Source organism: Euleptes europaea, chromosome 13 (genome assembly GCF_029931775.1).
Source record: "Euleptes europaea isolate rEulEur1 chromosome 13, rEulEur1.hap1, whole genome shotgun sequence".
NCBI lineage: Eukaryota > Metazoa > Chordata > Lepidosauria > Squamata > Sphaerodactylidae > Euleptes > Euleptes europaea.
Window position 1 is genome coordinate 18,621,900 of NC_079324.1, and position 16,640 is coordinate 18,638,539.

General features: G+C 44.9%; 1 protein-coding gene across 1 annotated transcript; it reads left to right on the forward strand.

The window, feature by feature from the left end:
• Positions 1 to 1,429: 1,429 nt before the first annotated feature.
• Positions 1,430 to 8,454, forward strand: LOC130486427 (DNA-directed RNA polymerases I and III subunit RPAC2-like). The gene is made up of 5 exons (XM_056859700.1): positions 1,430 to 1,491; positions 3,923 to 4,020; positions 5,603 to 5,679; positions 7,685 to 7,767; positions 8,399 to 8,454. Exons 1-5 carry the CDS (start codon positions 1,447 to 1,449, stop codon positions 8,444 to 8,446), a joined length of 351 nt encoding a protein of 116 aa, XP_056715678.1. The 5' UTR covers positions 1,430 to 1,446; the 3' UTR covers positions 8,447 to 8,454.
• The last annotated feature ends 8,186 nt before the right edge of the window (positions 8,455 to 16,640 follow it).

The window sequence follows — 16,640 nt, forward strand, 5'->3', positions numbered from 1 at the left end:
GCGGCACCTCCGACCGGAAGAAGAGCGGCTGTCGGAACGCCGGTTTGTATGGCCATGGGAGGCGGGCCCGCCCCTTCTCCGCGGGTCTTTCCTTTCATTGGCCGACTGGCCAGGGGGTCAGCTTGCCCAATGGCAAGTGGGCCGTTGAGGAAGTGGGGCCCCTTACACTTTAGACAATATGTTAAAAACGTGAATGACCTTTTAGTAGCTTGAAAATATAATAAGGTTTACTTAAAATTATTGATTTAATTTTTTTAAATTAAAAATTCAATTATGACAATCTGTATTTACATTTAGTATCTACTGTATACTGCCAGGAATATGTACAATATATGTACACTGTAATTGCTAAAAATATATATGCATTTATTTCGCAAAAAATTTAATTGTACCTTTTCCCCACTTGTGTATTTTTTTAAAATTTCATTTATTTCTTATAAAAAACAAATGATCGTCTTATAGTTGTGGGTGGGTCCCCCTTACACTTTAGACAATATGTTAAAAACGTGAATGACCTTTTAGTAGCTTGAAAATATAATAAGGTTTATTTAAAATTATTGATTTAATTTTTTAAAAAATTAAAAATTCAATTATGACAATCTGTATTTACATTTAGTATCTACTGTATACTGCCAGTAATATTAGAAAAGGGCAAGAGTCCAGTAGCACGTTAAAGACTTAACAAAAATATTTTCTGGCAGGGTGTGAACTTTCGTGAGCCACCGCTCACTTCTTCAGATGCAGCTAGGATGTGAATCCATCTGTCTTTAAGTAGAGGAGAGTGAATTCAGACAAGCATTAGTATGTCAATGTGAATAGCAGGCGTGATGGGATTAGGGGTGGTATGCAGAAGAGTCTGTGATGTCCAGGGGAGAGATGGGTGTGGAGAAATCAGCATTGGTAATGAGCCATGAATGCAAGGTCTTTATTCAGCCCAGGTAAATGCATCGACTTTAGTTTGAATACCAGTAATATGTACAATATATGTACACTGTAATTGCTAAAAATATATATGCATTTATTTCGCAAAATTTTTAATTGTACCTTTTCCCCACTTGTGTATTTTTTGAAATTTTTGTTTATTTCTTATAAAAAAATAAATGATAGTCTTATAGTTGTCTCCTGGCAACCAATATTTTTAGACCCAGTCTGCCACGGTTCCCTTCCCTTCACAAGTGCTTTATTATTATTATTATTTATTTATTTATTTATTAATATTTTTTCATTATTTCGAAGAGTCTAAATAGTCTCTTTCTTAACAGAATTCCACACTCGGCTCCAGAAGGTCAAGGGAGGACTACGATAACCAAGAACCCTTGCGCGCGTCTCTTTGACAGACACACACACTCGCCTGCTTCTGACGCAGGGGCTGACGGGAGTTGCAGTCGCTGGTTTTACGAACTACGGCTCCCAGAATCCTGCGCGCGTGGAAAGCCGGCACAAGAGATGGGAGACGAGGAGGGCGCAACGAAGCCGCGGGTGCTGCAGATGGTGGGTGAGGCTTGGGGGGGGGGGGGTTCTGTGTGCGTAGTGGGGTGCATGGCAGGCTGAAGTTCAACAGGCGAAGCTTTGCCTCTGCATGGCCATTATTTTTACGCGTGGGGAATCATAGCACACTCATCTTGGTGTTCCGGTTAGGCGTAGGAACGGGGCCAGCAAAAAAGGGCAGCAATCCTTCATTTAATAGCGTCACTCTGACCTCGATTCTGTGGCTGTGCCTTCAGCCAGCACCGCATTTCTGTTGGGGCTTCTAACGCCGGTGTAAGAAAGCAGCATGTGAGCAAGACTTCCACGTGGTGGCCCTAGGGTTGCCAACCTGCAGGTGCTAGCTGGAGATCTCCTGCTATCACAACTGATCTCCAGCCGATAGGGATCAGTTCGCCTGGAGAAAACTGCCGCTTTGGCAGTTGGACTCTATGGCATTGAGGCCCCTCCCCTCCCCAAACCCCACCCTCCTCCGGCTCCGCCCCCAAAGCCTCCCGCCGGTAGCGAAGAGGGACCTGGCAACCTTCATTGGCCACCGGGACGACAGGCCAGTGGTTTGGCAGAGGGGACAGTCATGCTATCATTCACGGAAATTATGGTGTGGTCTAAACAGAGTTCCACTTCTCTAACTGTGTGATCCTATGGTGAATTACTCCAGTCTAACTGACTCCATAGAATTGCACTGTAAGGCAGTTTACATCAGTGTAGCTCTGCCCTCTCAACAAGAGATGGACTGGCTCAATAAAGGAAGCCACAGCCTTCAGTTTGCAAGACCTGAGCAAGGCTGTCAAAAATAGGACATTTTGGAGGACTTTCATTCATAGGGTCGCCATGAGTCGGAAGCGACTTGAAGGCACTTAACACACACACAGCTCTGCCCTGACCTGGATGGCCCAGGCTAGCCTGATCTCGTCAGATGATCTCAGAAGCTAAGCCGGGTCAGCCCTGGTTAGTATTTGGATGGGAGACCACCAAGGAAGTCCAGGGTTGCTGTGCAGAGGAAGGCACTGGCAAACCACCTCTGTTAGTCTCTTGCCATGAAAACCCCCCCAAAAGGGGTCGCCATCAGTCGGCTGCGACTTGATGGCACTTCACACTTGATGGCACTTCACACACACAGCTCTGCTTAAAATTGCACTGTTAGAAAAGAAAAGTTTCTCGGTGTGAAACACAAAAACTGAAAACGTAGAGAGACAGTGTCAGAACTGTCTTTTTGGGACCTGTGAATACATGGGTCAGGCGTGGCTGTGTATTTTCCAGAAATGGAAAGTAGCAAAAGACGTTTAACTCATATGCTTTTATTAAGGTTAAAAGGGACAGCATAAATGAAAAGTCGAGAGAGAAAACAAATAAAAAACTAAGCAGTTGGCCCTGCGGAGCATTGTATGCATCAGAGAAAACTAGCGTACAATCTACTCCTGTGTCAAAATATGGGGGGGGGGAATAATTGCAGTCTAGAGGGGAATAAAAGAGAGAATATAAAATATACTTTGCCTGTCAAATGACGTGGTCTAGGAACCCTTGAAGATGGTGGAAGGAAGAGTTGGTCCCTTGGGCAGATCAGAGCCCCTTTTTGGTTCCCAAGGGTGCCTGGCTCTGAATTTCTGGGCAAAAGAGATCATTTTATATTATTGGGGTTTGAATATGGGACTGGAAAGATCCAGTTTTGGGTTGGGCTATCAGGGGCTGCTGAGAGGCTGGCTGAGTGGGGGGAGGGAATCTTGATTGTTTTAAAACAAAGGGGATAAAGGACTCACTTGGGCGGGGTTGGATTGACATTGTTAAGGATACCTGATTTCATTTGGGGTGACATTGACCAGTTAAGATCTATAGGAGGGGGAAGTCATCCGTCTGCCATGCATTGAAATATTGTTAAAGCTGTAAGGTCCTGATTCAATGGAGATCCACTCTAGCATAAGTAGACCCTTAGGCATTCCATTATGAGGGCACCAGACATGAAGCCTCCACACTAGTTCTCAGTTACGACTTGAACCAGATCTCCTGGGTTCCAAGTACAACACTGTCAAATAAATGCTGTTGTGATCCACAGTCTTGTTCAAAGCATTTCCATAGGACGTGAGGTGATGGCTTCTGGAGAGCTCTTGCCATGAAAGTTCCTGCTTTTGACCTAACAAAGTGCTGCAGCTCAGTGGTAGAAAATTTGCTTGGCATGCAGAAGGTCCCAGGTTTGATCCCCAGCATTTCCATTTAAACTATCTCAGGTGGCAGATCTTGGGAAAGACCTTTCTTTGCTTGCAACCTTGGGGACCTCTGCCAATCAGAGCAGACAGACCTGAGCTAGATTGCTTAAGGATACTAGCTCGGTATGGCAGCTTTATACATTCAAAAGCCAGGTTGACCATGCCTCTTGACTGCTGCAGTGGGGTGGGCATGAAGGCCTCCAGGCGTCTGACAGGTATTTTGTCCCACTTGGCAGGTACGAGCTGATGGGGCCGGTAAAAGCTGTGTCACATTCGTGCTGCACAACGAGGACCACACCCTGGGCAACTCCCTTCGGTACATGATCATGAAAGAGTAAGTCCAGGTTCCGCATGCCGAAATGACGGGGCGGCCGGGACGAGGGCAGGAACGCAAGTTGCCTAATAGAATTATCACCATTTGAAGGGAACACTTGCCTTTGCTAAGCCGCTGCTGAAACCACAGGAACCACCCCACAGTGGATGGATCGTGTTTATTTTGAACCCCTCGTATTCAACCGTGCTCAAAATGTCAGCAAGCCAATTTTATGAGAGGGAGGGCACCTTGGCCATCTTCTGGGCATGGAGTAGGGGTCACTGGGGTGTGTGTGGGGAGGTAGTTGGAATTTCCTGCATTGTGCAGGGGGTTGGACTAGATGACCCTGGTGATCCCTTCCAACTCTATGATTGTATATGCCAGGCTTGCGAATAGCAAGGAGCCTAGAGTAATGCAAAACTCTCCGCGAGATGGCCAGTCAGGGAAGCTTTAGGAAAATGCTTATTCGTTTTTATTTAATGGAACATGTGGCCATTATGTGATTACGTTTTAATGAAATCCAGTTTGTGGAATTCCCTACCAGGGGATGTGGCGCTAGCCACTTGAGGCCTAGCCTAAATAGTGAAGAAGGCACTTTTATAAAGGGAATAGGGTTGTAGTTAATTGCACACTTTATTGTACATATTACTTGGTTTTTTATTTCACTGTTTTCTCAGTTTTTTGTCATCCAGTTGTTGCATGGTTTATGCTCTCTTCTCTGTTTTTCTTTATTGCATTATTTTTCTAATCTTGTAATCTACTTTGAGCCTCAGTGAGAAAGTAGGGCTATAAATAAAGGAAATAAACAGAATATGTGACAGATTGAGGTGGTCAAGTGGACTGTACCACTTCAGACTGCAGGGGAAGGGTTACATTTTTCAACAGTCTATTTCATTACTAATTCCCTGTAAATGGAGAACTGGTCCATCATACAAAGGGCTAGGCTAGAAACGGTGCGTGCTGTTTTGTTTTTAATTTGCAGGGAGTTTTTATATGGCACATTATAAACATGGCCCCACCCTCTATGTTCTAAGTGGTACATCCCACTCTGTCGCCTGCACATGTAGACTGGGCCTGAGATGGCTTTAAAAGGGGCCGGGACACATTCATGGAGGAGAGGCTTTCTGATTGCTGTTAGACACGATGATGAATGGAACCTCCATGTACAGAGGCAGTATACCTCTGAATACCAGTTGCTTGGGGGGACAGTGGAGGATGGCTATTGTTTTCATGCCTTGCTTGAGAGGCTTCTTTAGTAGCAAGGAGGGCATTTGATTGGCTATGGTGACAGCGTGGCAGGATTAGATCCTATAGGCTCTCACGATGTAGTTTTTATGCTGGTTTTTATGGACTCAGCTGTTGTGCAATTTAGACTGCTGTATGCAGGTTTTTCTGCATCACTTATACAGGTAGCTTTGGTGCTTTTTTGGATGTAGAAGTTCATGTAGAACTTCTTTTTCTTAGTGCACCGTGCACGCGACCCAGCTTTCAGGGAAGTTTCTTGTTCCACCATAGACCTTGGTCTCCCTGGCTCTTATGAGCTCACACTGCTGATTATAGCCTCTCTCTCTCTCTTTTCCTGTGGACACCTGCTTCTTCACAGTCCTGAAGTGGAGTTCTGTGGCTACAGCATCACTCATCCTTCTGAAAGCAAAATCAACTTCCGGATCCAGACCAGAGGTAAAGCCTACAGTCCTACCTGTTGGAGGGCCAATGGGGCTGGCTTGCCGGGTTTTCAAGGATCTCAGGTTACGGATGCTGGGAAAGGCTTTTCTCTGCCCAAGGCCTTGAAGAGCCACTGTCAGACAAAATATACTGCACTGAGCTGGAAGAGGCAGGTGGTCTGACTTGGTTGAAGCCACTCCATATACGCACATGTCTTTCCATGCGCAATCAGCACTGTCACCAGTAACTCTGTGGCTTTCTGGAGATCTGCCTTTTAGCATCTTGGCAGTCTGGGGATCCTACAACCCTCAGAAATCATTGGTCATTGCAGCAAGTGTTTTTTGTGCAGAACAAGACAAACCACTAGGCCAAGGGTCCCCAGTGTGGTGCCCATGGGTGCCATGGTACCTGCCGACACCTTTCCTGGTGCCCGCTGAGTGTTTTCAGAAAGCAAGTGGGGCTAAATGGGGCTTTTCCGTAGCAGGGCTTCTGATCGTCTGTGCAGATAAAAAAAGTATTTTGTTAAACAAAGCTTCTGCCTGAAATGCTGAAGAGCTATTAAAAAAGGTAAAGGTCCCCTGTGCAAGCACCGGATCATTCCTGACCCATGGGGTGACGTCACATCCCGACGTTTACTAGGCAGACTTTGTTTATGGGGTGGTTTGCCAGTGCCTTCCCCAGTCATCTTCCCTTTACCCCCAGCAAGCTGGGTACTCATTTCACCGACCTTGGAAGGATGGAAGGCTGAGTCAACCTGGAGCTGGCTACCTGAAACCAACTTCCGTTGGGGTCAAACTCAGGTCATGAGCAGAGGTTGGCCTGCAGTACTGCAGCTTACTACTCTGCGCCACGGGGCTCCTATTGGAGCTATTAGTAGAGTAATATGCAACCTCTTTCTTTTTGTGGTTGGCTTTGCCTCCTCCAGCAGCCGTTTTAAGGTTGTGCCCAGTGCCCTGTATCAGAATTCCCAAGGTTCCTACAGGCTCAAAAATGTTTGGGACCCCTGCTCTAGAAAGTTGGAAGACCACAACAGAATAGGAATGTGGAGAGATATCATTGTGGATTTTTGCCTGGAAGCAGCTAGGCTTCCTGGGTAGCTTTTGATTACAGCTGAACAGGGCACAGGACTGAGGGAGGAAACACAGTGTAGTAGTTAGAGCATTGAAGTAGGAACTGGGTGAGCCAGGTTCAATTCCCCACATAAGAACATAAGAAAGGACCTGCTGGATCAGACCAAGGCCTAACAAGTCCAGCAGTCTGTTCACACAGTGGCCAACCAGGTGCCTCCAGGAAGCCACCACAAGACAAGTGCAGCAGCACCATCCTGCCTGTGTTCCACCACACCTAAAATAATAGGCATGCTCCTCTGATACTAGAGAGAATAGGTATGCAGCATGACTAATATCCATTCTAACTAACAGCCATGAACCCACGCACCTTACTGGGTATCCTTGGGGCCTTACTGGGTCATGCTAGCTCCCAAGGTGTTTGGGATTTGTGTGTGTGTGTGTGAGAGAGAGCGAGCATAATGCAAGGGAGAAGTGTCCATCACTTGGAACTTCTCAGAGCAAGGGTAGAATAAAAACGTAATCCGATCTCTGACGCAGATGCCAGCGGATTGGCAGTCATTCCAGGATAACACCATCAGAAAAGTCCTCTGCTACTTAGAAAAGTGTAGTTTATTTTACAGTGCAAAGATATATTACAGATACTTGTCACATTCTCTCCACTCAGCATTCCACACAGAGCTTCAATTTCACTCCATTATATACACCTGGTAGTCGCAGCCACCAATCACAGTAGATACTTAGTCATTCTGACATTGCTCCTGTATTGCATCAGCCACCTGGTCATAACTGGATTAGGCCAGCTCCCTCTAGCTCTCCAGGGACTTTCCAGGCTGACTGCATCATTACCAGATCTATCTGATCTATCATGCACCTATCAAACTAATCTGACAGCCTTGTAATATTGTCAATCTCAGCCCTCTCAGTCTGAATGCTTCTTCCCTTCCTCGCAGGAGGCCTCTCTGCTATTGAGGCGTTCCAGAAGGGGCTGGAGGAACTTACAGGCGTCTGCCAGCATGTGCTTAGCAAATTTGAGGTAGGTCAAACCATAGTCTCCCCCCTCCCAAGGTAGGCTTAATATGATTCTCCCCTGTCAGAAATGGACATGGGTTTTGCAATCCTTGGAATACGAGTGCTCGTGTCAACTAAAAGAAGAAGAAGAGTTGGTTTTTATATGCCGACTTTCTCTACCACTTAAGGAAGAATCAAACCAGCTTACAATCACCTTCCCTTCCCCTCCCCACAACAGACACCCTGTGAGGTGGGTGGGGCTGAGAGAGTGTGACTAGCTCAAGGTCACCCAGCTGACTTCATTTGTAGGAGTGGGGAAACAAATCCAGTGCACCAGATTAGCCTCCGACACTCATGTGGAGGAGTGGGGAATCAAACCCTGTTCTCCAGATCAGAGTCCACCGCTCCAAACCAACGCTCTTAACCACTACACCACTAGAAGAACAACATCCCGATCTGTTCAATACAATAGCAAGAATCCCTTAAGAATCCTGAGCACGGAAGGTGCCCTTTTCAAATTCAGGGTCTCCATCACAAGTTCCATGCGCTGGATTTCCTGTGCGGCAATCTCCTGGTTTCCCTTGCAGGAGACCCCTGAGAGTATTTGTCCACGGAGCATAGACCACATTCTCAGTTCAGACTTTCTGTTTTTGCAGGCAAGCATGGAGGCATACAAGGCGCAGGAGGATGTGAACATGGAGTAGCCCAGTGGGGCCAGCATGGCATGCACTGTTGTACATAGCGACTGTTGTTGGGTTGTGACTTGGGGGCTAGGCTTTATTTTTTTATGGGTTTGGAGTGGATTTTCCTAATAAATACTAAAATACCTAATCCGCATCTTCATTCGTTCTGAGGCACATGTTAAAAAAACAGTTCGTCTGGGGGGAAATTCTATGTTTAAATCACATATTCTGCAACAAATAATCATGAGTTCAGTAAGTGTAATATGTGAAGAAAACTCATACACATTGTTGTGGGTTGAAAACAAACAATTGTTGACATTCAACAGTAAATGTTGATAATCCTTTGCCAGTGGTTGCTGACATTCACCAGTAACTGTTGACAGTTCTTTTGGCAGCAACTGCTGACATTCACCGGTAAATGTTGACAATTCTTTTGCCAGTGATGGTTGACATTCACTGGTAAATGTTGACTGTCTTTTTGCCTGTGATTGCTGACATTCACCAGTAAATGTTGACAATTCTTTTGCCATTGATGGTTGACCTTCACTGGTAAATGCTGACAGTCTTTTTGCCTGTGATTGCTGACATTCACCAGTAACTGTTGACAGTTCTTTTGCCAGCGATTGCTGACATGCACCGTTGGTTATCTTTTTTGTGGTGAATGAATATCAAAAAGTGGACACACTGTTAACAAAGTAACACAAAATTCTTGATTTGTTTGATTGTATAATCTATGTATGGAGAGTATTGATGCAGTTTTAAGTTTAGGGGGAATCTTTTTAAGGCAGCAGCTTGTCCAGTCAGGGAATAACTCTGACATCTGAAGATGGTCAAATGCTGCTTGCAGCTGTTCTGGCCCCAAACAGAAAAACAAATCACAACCCATGTCATACCTTTTATTAGGACTAACTAACTAATGTAACACAAAACAGTGTGCAAGCTTTTTGAGTTCACCTGAACTCTTCATCAAGCTGAATGAGTTGACTTATCATTGTAATGGCATAACTTCAGATGAGTCAAAGTTTCATTAGATCTCTGTGCTTATTCAAATGGCTGCATTAAACAAAAGTAAAGTTTGGTACCAGGGCACAAAATTTAGCATCCTGAGAATATCAGCTGCCCCCCCCCCTCACCCCCAGCAGTATCTTGTGGACTCCTGCAAGCTAGGAAGTGGTAATAGAGCAGGCCAGGGCGAGCGATTTAAGCCCAAATAAGCAAATATCTCCAAGTTGAGAGCTAGTGTAGTATAGTGTTTAGAGTGTCAGACTCGGATCTGGGAGACCCAGGTTTGAATCCTCACTCTGCCATGGAAGCTTGTTGGGTGACCTTGGGCCAGTACCTCTCTTTCCACCTGATAGGGTGGTTCCACCTCACAGGGTGGTTGTTAGGTAAAATTGGAGGGAAGAACAATGTGGTAAGCTGCTCTGGGTCCCAACTGGGGAGGAAACCAGGGTATAAATATCTAAATAAAGAGTTCAGTTGACCTTAGGTCAGAGGTTTGAACGGATGGAGAAAGCAGAGATCTCCCTGTGAGTAGCTGGAGACATTGCAGGGAACAGCCAAGATGGCCTGAAACAGACACACTGCAAATGTTTACTGCCTTGGTGGCATTACAACGTTTGAATGAGCAGAAGAGACTACATACTGCTGTTTCCGTACCCTGATAGGGAGGAGGATCTTAGAAGAAGAGCTGGTTTTTATATGCCTACTTTCTCTACCACTTAAGGATGAATCAAATCAGATTACAATCACCTTCCCTTCCCCTGCCCACAACAGACACCCTGTGAGGTAGATGGGGCTGAGAGAGATCTAAGAGAGCTGTGACTAGCCCAAGGTCACCCTTCATGTGTAGGAGTGGGGAAACCATGTGTAGGCTTCATGTGTAGGAGTGGGGAAACCAACCCGGCTCACCAGATTAGCATCCGGTGCTCATGTGGAGGAGTGGGGAATCAAACCCGGTTCTCCAGATCAGAGTCCACCACTCCAAACCACCGCTTTTAACCACTACACCACGCTGTCTCTGGTGGCACAACTCACTCTTTGCATGCGAAAAGTTCCAGGTTCAATCCCCAGCATCACTAGTTCCAGAGGAATCTTGGTTGGAAAAGACCCTGGCCTCAGACCTCTGGGAGTTTTACCAGGTAGAGCCGGCCATTCCGGGCCAGATAGACCAATGCCCTGTCTCAAGGCAAGGGAGTTGGACAAATGTTTAGTCGCATGGTACCTGCACAATGGGACTTCCACTCGGCTCTGTCCCTCATGCGCCGGACACATGGGCTTGCCTGTGTTCCCCAGAGGCATATGCAAGATGGAGGGTAGCAGAATCAAATATTTAGTTAGGCCCCTTTAGAATAAGAGCATTGAGCATCTGGGATGTGGACATGTTTTATTAACGCTGAGCTGGGAGGAGAGCAAAGGCTTCAGTGTCACCGTCTGCCAGGAGTTGGTTCCTTCCCCTACAAATCCGACAGACATGCTCCCGGCAATGGGTCAGCTGTTGGTGGCTTTTGCTGGCGTTCAGCCAGGAAGTATGCTAATCCCAGAGTTTCTTAATAAAGCTCCTTCCTGATCCTTAGGCCATTAGTCACTGGGGCAACAGTGCAGTTCGGGTAACTTTTCTTAAAGATTACGCTATAACTGCCAGCTACAGGTAATTCGTGACAGTTTTTCTCCCCCATGGGTTTTATTTTATCTTGTAAAACAGCTGGAGGTGGATTCAGGCTGAGTGGTGGACTGTGGGGAGCTGTTTAACCCCTCCTTTCCAGCAGTTTCTCCATTCAACATCCCCCCCACCCGGCTTTTACCTGCCTATGACTTCTCCATAGCAGATGTCCTAGCTCAGAGATTCCAAAACTGTGCTCTGCAAAATATCTCCTAGTGCTCCATGAAGAGATTGGAAAGAAAAATACTGCTGTCATTTAGTATAATATATCGGTGCTAGGTGAAAATTAGTGCTCCGTGATGAATTTCTCTACTGAAAAGTGCTCCTGGACTCAAAACGTTTGGGGAACCTCTGTCCTAGCTCATCTGTAGGACAACTGCTCTGCAACCTACAGGAAGGAGAGGAAAGTGGGCAAAGACACCCTCGTGCACCTGCCGCTAGCTCAGCTCAGGGCTTGCCTCTTCTTCTCCCCTCTTCAACGTTTTCCATTTTTTATGTGTGTGTTTTAATTATATTTTGTTTTCTTTATATTTGAGTTCAGGATTTTGACTTTTCCTTTCTTCCTTTCTTTCTTTTTTAAATCTGTTCCCGTCTTCCTTCATCTCATTTTTTCCCTCATGGGTCCACTTACTTTATAGTTTTTAAACTGAAAAGCATGCTTATTTTTTAAGTAGAAAGTTGCGTTTTACTAGTAATGTGGCTGCTGCAAGAACCATAGTTGAAAAACAGGATACAGATACATTTTCAGGGGAAAAGGCAGCCCTCAGAAGAAAGGAAATGTAAAGGTGGAAATGATCCGAATGTGTTGTTTTGGTATTCAGGTCTCTGTATGGAAAACAGAAAATTCTGCACTGGACAGAAAGAATTCTGAAATCTGTATTCATTCAGGCTTGTAAATAGCTGCTTGCCTGGTCATCCTGGGTAAGAACTAGCTAGAAAAGCTTTACAAACTTTGGTCCTCTGTTGTGTTTCCTGTTTGGGCCATGAATGACCAACATAAGCCTAGGTGGGGTAATCAATAAGTCTGCTAGCTAATTATTGTCGAAGGCTTTCACGGTCAGAGTTCATTGGTTCTTGTAGGTTATCCGGGCTGTGTAACCGTGGTCTTGGAATTTTCTTTCCTGACGTTTCACCAGCAACTGTGGCAGGCATCTTCAGAGTAGTAACACTGAAGGACAGTGTCTCTCAGTGTCAAGGGTGTAGGAAGAGTAATATATAGTCAGAAAGGGGTTGGGTTTGAGCTGAGTATTGTCCTGCAAAAGTATTGTCCTGTAAGTATCAAGATAATGTGCTAATGAGGGTATGGTATGTTAATATGGAACCATTGTATCCTGAAGTGATCTGTTAATGTGTGTAATCCAAAGCTAATCTGTATGGCTATTGTTGAATGTTGTCTTTGTCTGGAGGTTTTTCAGGGCAGGAAGCCAAGCCTTATTCATTCTTAAACTCTCCTCTTTTCTGTTAAAGTTGTGCTGATGTTTATGAATTTCAATGGCTTCTCTGTGCAATCTGACAAAATAGTTGGTAGAATTGTCCAGTCTTTCAGTGTCTTGGAATAAGACCCTGTGTCCTGTTTGTGTCAGTCCATGTTCAGCCACTGCTGATTTCTCAGGTTGGCCAAGTCTGCAGTATCTTTCATGTTCTTTTATCCTTGTTTGTATGCTGCGTTTTGTGGTCCCGCTACTTACACAAAAACTCCAACCACCACCCCCGACAGAAAAGAGGAATAATCAAAACATTAATGGACCGTGCAAGACGGATCTGTGAACCACAGTTTCTCAAGGAAGAAACTAATCATCTAAATCACGCACTGCTAGCAAACGGCTACTCCAAGAATGAAATCAGAAGGGCCATTAAACCAAACAAAAATCAGAAAACTCAGGAAAAACAGTCTCCCATAGGAAAGGTATTCTTGCCATTTATTAAAGGAGTCACTGATAGGATGGAGAAACTTTTGAAAAAACATAACCTACAAACAGTGTTTAAACCCACCAAGAAAATACAACAAATGCTACGATCAGCAAAAGACAAAAGAGACCCCCTCACCTCTGCAGGAGTATATCGTATACCTTGCAGCTGTGGAGAAGTTTACATCGGGACCACAAAACGCAGCATACAAACAAGGATAAAAGAACATGAAAGATACTGCAGACTTGGCCAACCTGAGAAATCAGCAGTGGCTGAACATGGACTGACACAAACAGGACACAGGGTCTTATTCCAAGACACTGAAAGACTGGACAATTCTACCAACTATTTTGTCAGATTGCACAGAGAAGCCATTGAAATTCATAAACATCAGCACAACTTTAATAGAAAAGAGGAGAGTTTAAGAATGAATAAGGCTTGGCTTCCTGCCCTGAAAAACCTCCAGACAAAGACAACATTCAACAATAGCCATACAGATTAGCTTTGGATTACACACATTAACAGATCACTTCAGGATACAATGGTTCCATATTAACATACCATACCCTCATTAGCACATTATCTTGATACTTACAGGACAATACTTTTGCAGGACAATACTCAGCTCAAACCCAACCCCTTTCTGACTATATATTACTCTTCCTACACCCTTGACACTGAGAGACACTGTCCTTCAGTGTTACTACTCTGAAGATGCCTGCCACAGTTGCTGGCGAAACGTCAGGAAAGAAAATTCCAAGACCACGGTTACACAGCCCGGATAACCTACAAGAACCTGCTAGCTAATTATTTCTGTGAATTTTAATTTCAAGGCCATGTTAATCATGCCCATTGAAGAGCTTTCCAGATTTTTACTTACTTTGCAGCTTTGTTTCTAGTAGCCAGGGAGAGACACCTTTTATCCTCTGGAAAAACTTAATCAGTTACACCTAGGATTGCCAGGTCTGGGATGGGAAATACCTGGAGATTTTGGGGGTGGCACCTGAGGAGGGACTTCAATGAGGTATAATGCTACAGAGTCCACCTTTTCCAAGCGGCCATTTTCTCCAGGTGAACTTATACCTGTCACCTGGAGATCAGTTGTAATAGCGGGAGATCTCCAGCCAACACCTGGAGGTTGGCAACCCTAGTTACATTTGATTTTGCCTTGCAGTACTCACAAGACTTCAAGCCCGTCTTTGTAACTATAAGGACTAGAAGCTTGCCTTTATCCTCCCATGAAAACTCTTTTTCTCAGGGAACGGAGTTATGTACTTAATGCAGCATTCTTTTTTTTTTGCCACCTGTTTTTAATTGGGATGCACACAGACCTGGTATGCTTTTGCAACCAATATTAAAGGAAACTGAAAAAAATGAGAGCTGCAGGAATATGAATGGGAAGAGAGAATGAAATGCATTCCTTCCTTGCTTGCGAGAACAAAATCTGAAATGCTTGGGATCCCCTTGTCTGTTCTTTCACACATCACAGGGCCCTGGCGGTCTGGATGGTTCATCAGCAGCCTTCAGTAGCATGGGGCCATGCACCAGCTCTAAATTTTCACTCAGGTTAGGGGCAAATCTTTTCAGCAAGTAGAAGTTAGTTCTGGGAAGGCAACCAACCATCCCCAGAGATACACGCCCCCAGTTTTTGATCCCGTGTCAAGAAGCAGCTGAGAAGCTTCAAAGATGGCAAGCTGGCAAGAAGCCTATCCTAAGTTAACGGTCAGCTTGGCGTGCCTTACGCCGGTCCCTTGCAGCCTTGTGCCAATGTTTTGTACCAAGCAAACTTGTGACACAGTCAATGAACTTTAATCCAAAGTTAGCATGTCTACAGGATGGCTATATAACCTACAGGAAAGGCAACATCCGAAATCACAATACATTCATTCTCTTACATGTCCTTTATAATACTCCTCCCTCCCCCCCGAGTAAATAAGACCTGAAAAAGAAGTTGCAGGCATGTGGCAGTGAGGATGACCAACCTGTTGGAGCCCTGATTACATTCATGAATGTCTTGGGTTCACATGTTACTGGGTCTCCACCTGGTCATCTGCCTGCTATGAATGAGGACCGGCTACATTATGTTGAGCAAGGATGTACAGGTTGAGCATCCCTCATCCGGACTGCTCGGGACTAGAAGTGGTCCGTATTTCGGATCTTTCCATATTTTATTTATTTATACTTCAAATTTCTATCCCGCCCTCCCCAGCCAAAGCTGGGCTCAGGGCAGGTAACAAAGTTGAAATCACAATATAAAACCTTCATTTTCATACGATTAAAACTGAAAAGAGCTAACCATACAATATAAACATAGTAAAAACAACAGATGGCACTCGATTAAAATAGTGACCACTGAAAGGCTCTGCACTCAGACATTCCCTCCCCTGCCCCAAGTTCACAAAAAACAGAATAATAGAGGGGGGAGGTAGGGCAAGCCAGCAAGATGATTTTGGAATAATTTGGAATTTTTGCATATACACAATGAGATATTTTGGGGATGGCCTCAAGCCTAAACATGGAATTCATTCATGTTTTATATATGTTTGATAGATATACTTTATACACATAGCCTGAATGTAATTTTAAACAATATTTTTAATAATTTTGTGTACATTGAACCATCAATGGCACAGCTGAGGGCCTGCGAGTAATGCCTGCATGACGGCTCAAAAGGTCCCGTTTTCGGATTAGTTTGGATATTGGATGTCCGAATAAGGGATACTTAACCTGTAATGGTTACTTTCCTTGCCTGGTGTTAACATTCCCTTGTCTAGCACAGTATGGAACTGTCTTGATCCTGAATACATCATGGACGTTAAATAGTTCTATTATCTATTAATAATATGAAGCCCCAGTTTAAGTGGCGTTCTGTACAATATATACACGCGTCTGGGACAAAGTCGCTCTATACAAAGCACACACCAGTAAGTCGAAGTAGCAACGCTTCACAAAAAAACCAAATAATCAAAGACTGGGTTGCTTGATACTGAAAATGTAACCACAGGAGTGGTAAGGCAACGGGATAAAGAAGAAGAGTTGGGTAGTATATGCCAACTTTCTTTATCACTTAAGGGAGAATCAGTCTGGCTTACAATCACCTTCCTTTCCCCTTCCCACAACAGATACCTTGTGAGGTAGGTGGGGCTAAGAGCTGTAAGAGAGCTGTGACTAGCCCAAGGTCACCCAGCTGGCTTCATTTGTAGGAGTGGGGAAACCAACCTGGTCCACCAGATTAGTGTCCACTACTCATGTGGAAGAGTGGGGAATCAAAGCCAGTTCTCCAGATTAGAGTCCACTGCTCCAAACCACCACTCTTAACCACTACACCACACTGGCTCTCAAACTGCCAGGGATTGAGAAAGGCTTCCCATGTTGGGGTGTGTGGCAATTCTTTCTTTGACAATGTGATCTCACATGTCCTTGGTAGTGTTATCTCTACAAAAGGAGCTTCACCAAAATGGCAGCGGTGGGACGAACAAGGCAGGTGGTAACAGGTTGTGGCTGATTTTGATTTTAATGCTTCATTGGCAGACTACCTTTCTCACAAGGATTCCAGGCTTGCAGGAAAGGATGGCAGAATGGGTGGAGCTTGCATAAACACTGGGTCCTCGAAGCTTGAAGGAGGCGGGTTCAGTATGGTTTTTC

Coding starts and splice junctions, on each gene's coding strand:
- LOC130486427 (XM_056859700.1), top strand. CDS start 1,447: ATGGGAGACGAGGAGGGCGCAACGAAGCCGCGGGTGCTGCAGATG. Junction 5,680..7,684: donor CTTCCGGATCCAGACCAGAG/GTAAAGCCTACA, acceptor CCTTCCTCGCAG/GAGGCCTCTCTGCTATTGAG. Junction 7,768..8,398: donor ATGTGCTTAGCAAATTTGAG/GTAGGTCAAACC, acceptor CTGTTTTTGCAG/GCAAGCATGGAGGCATACAA.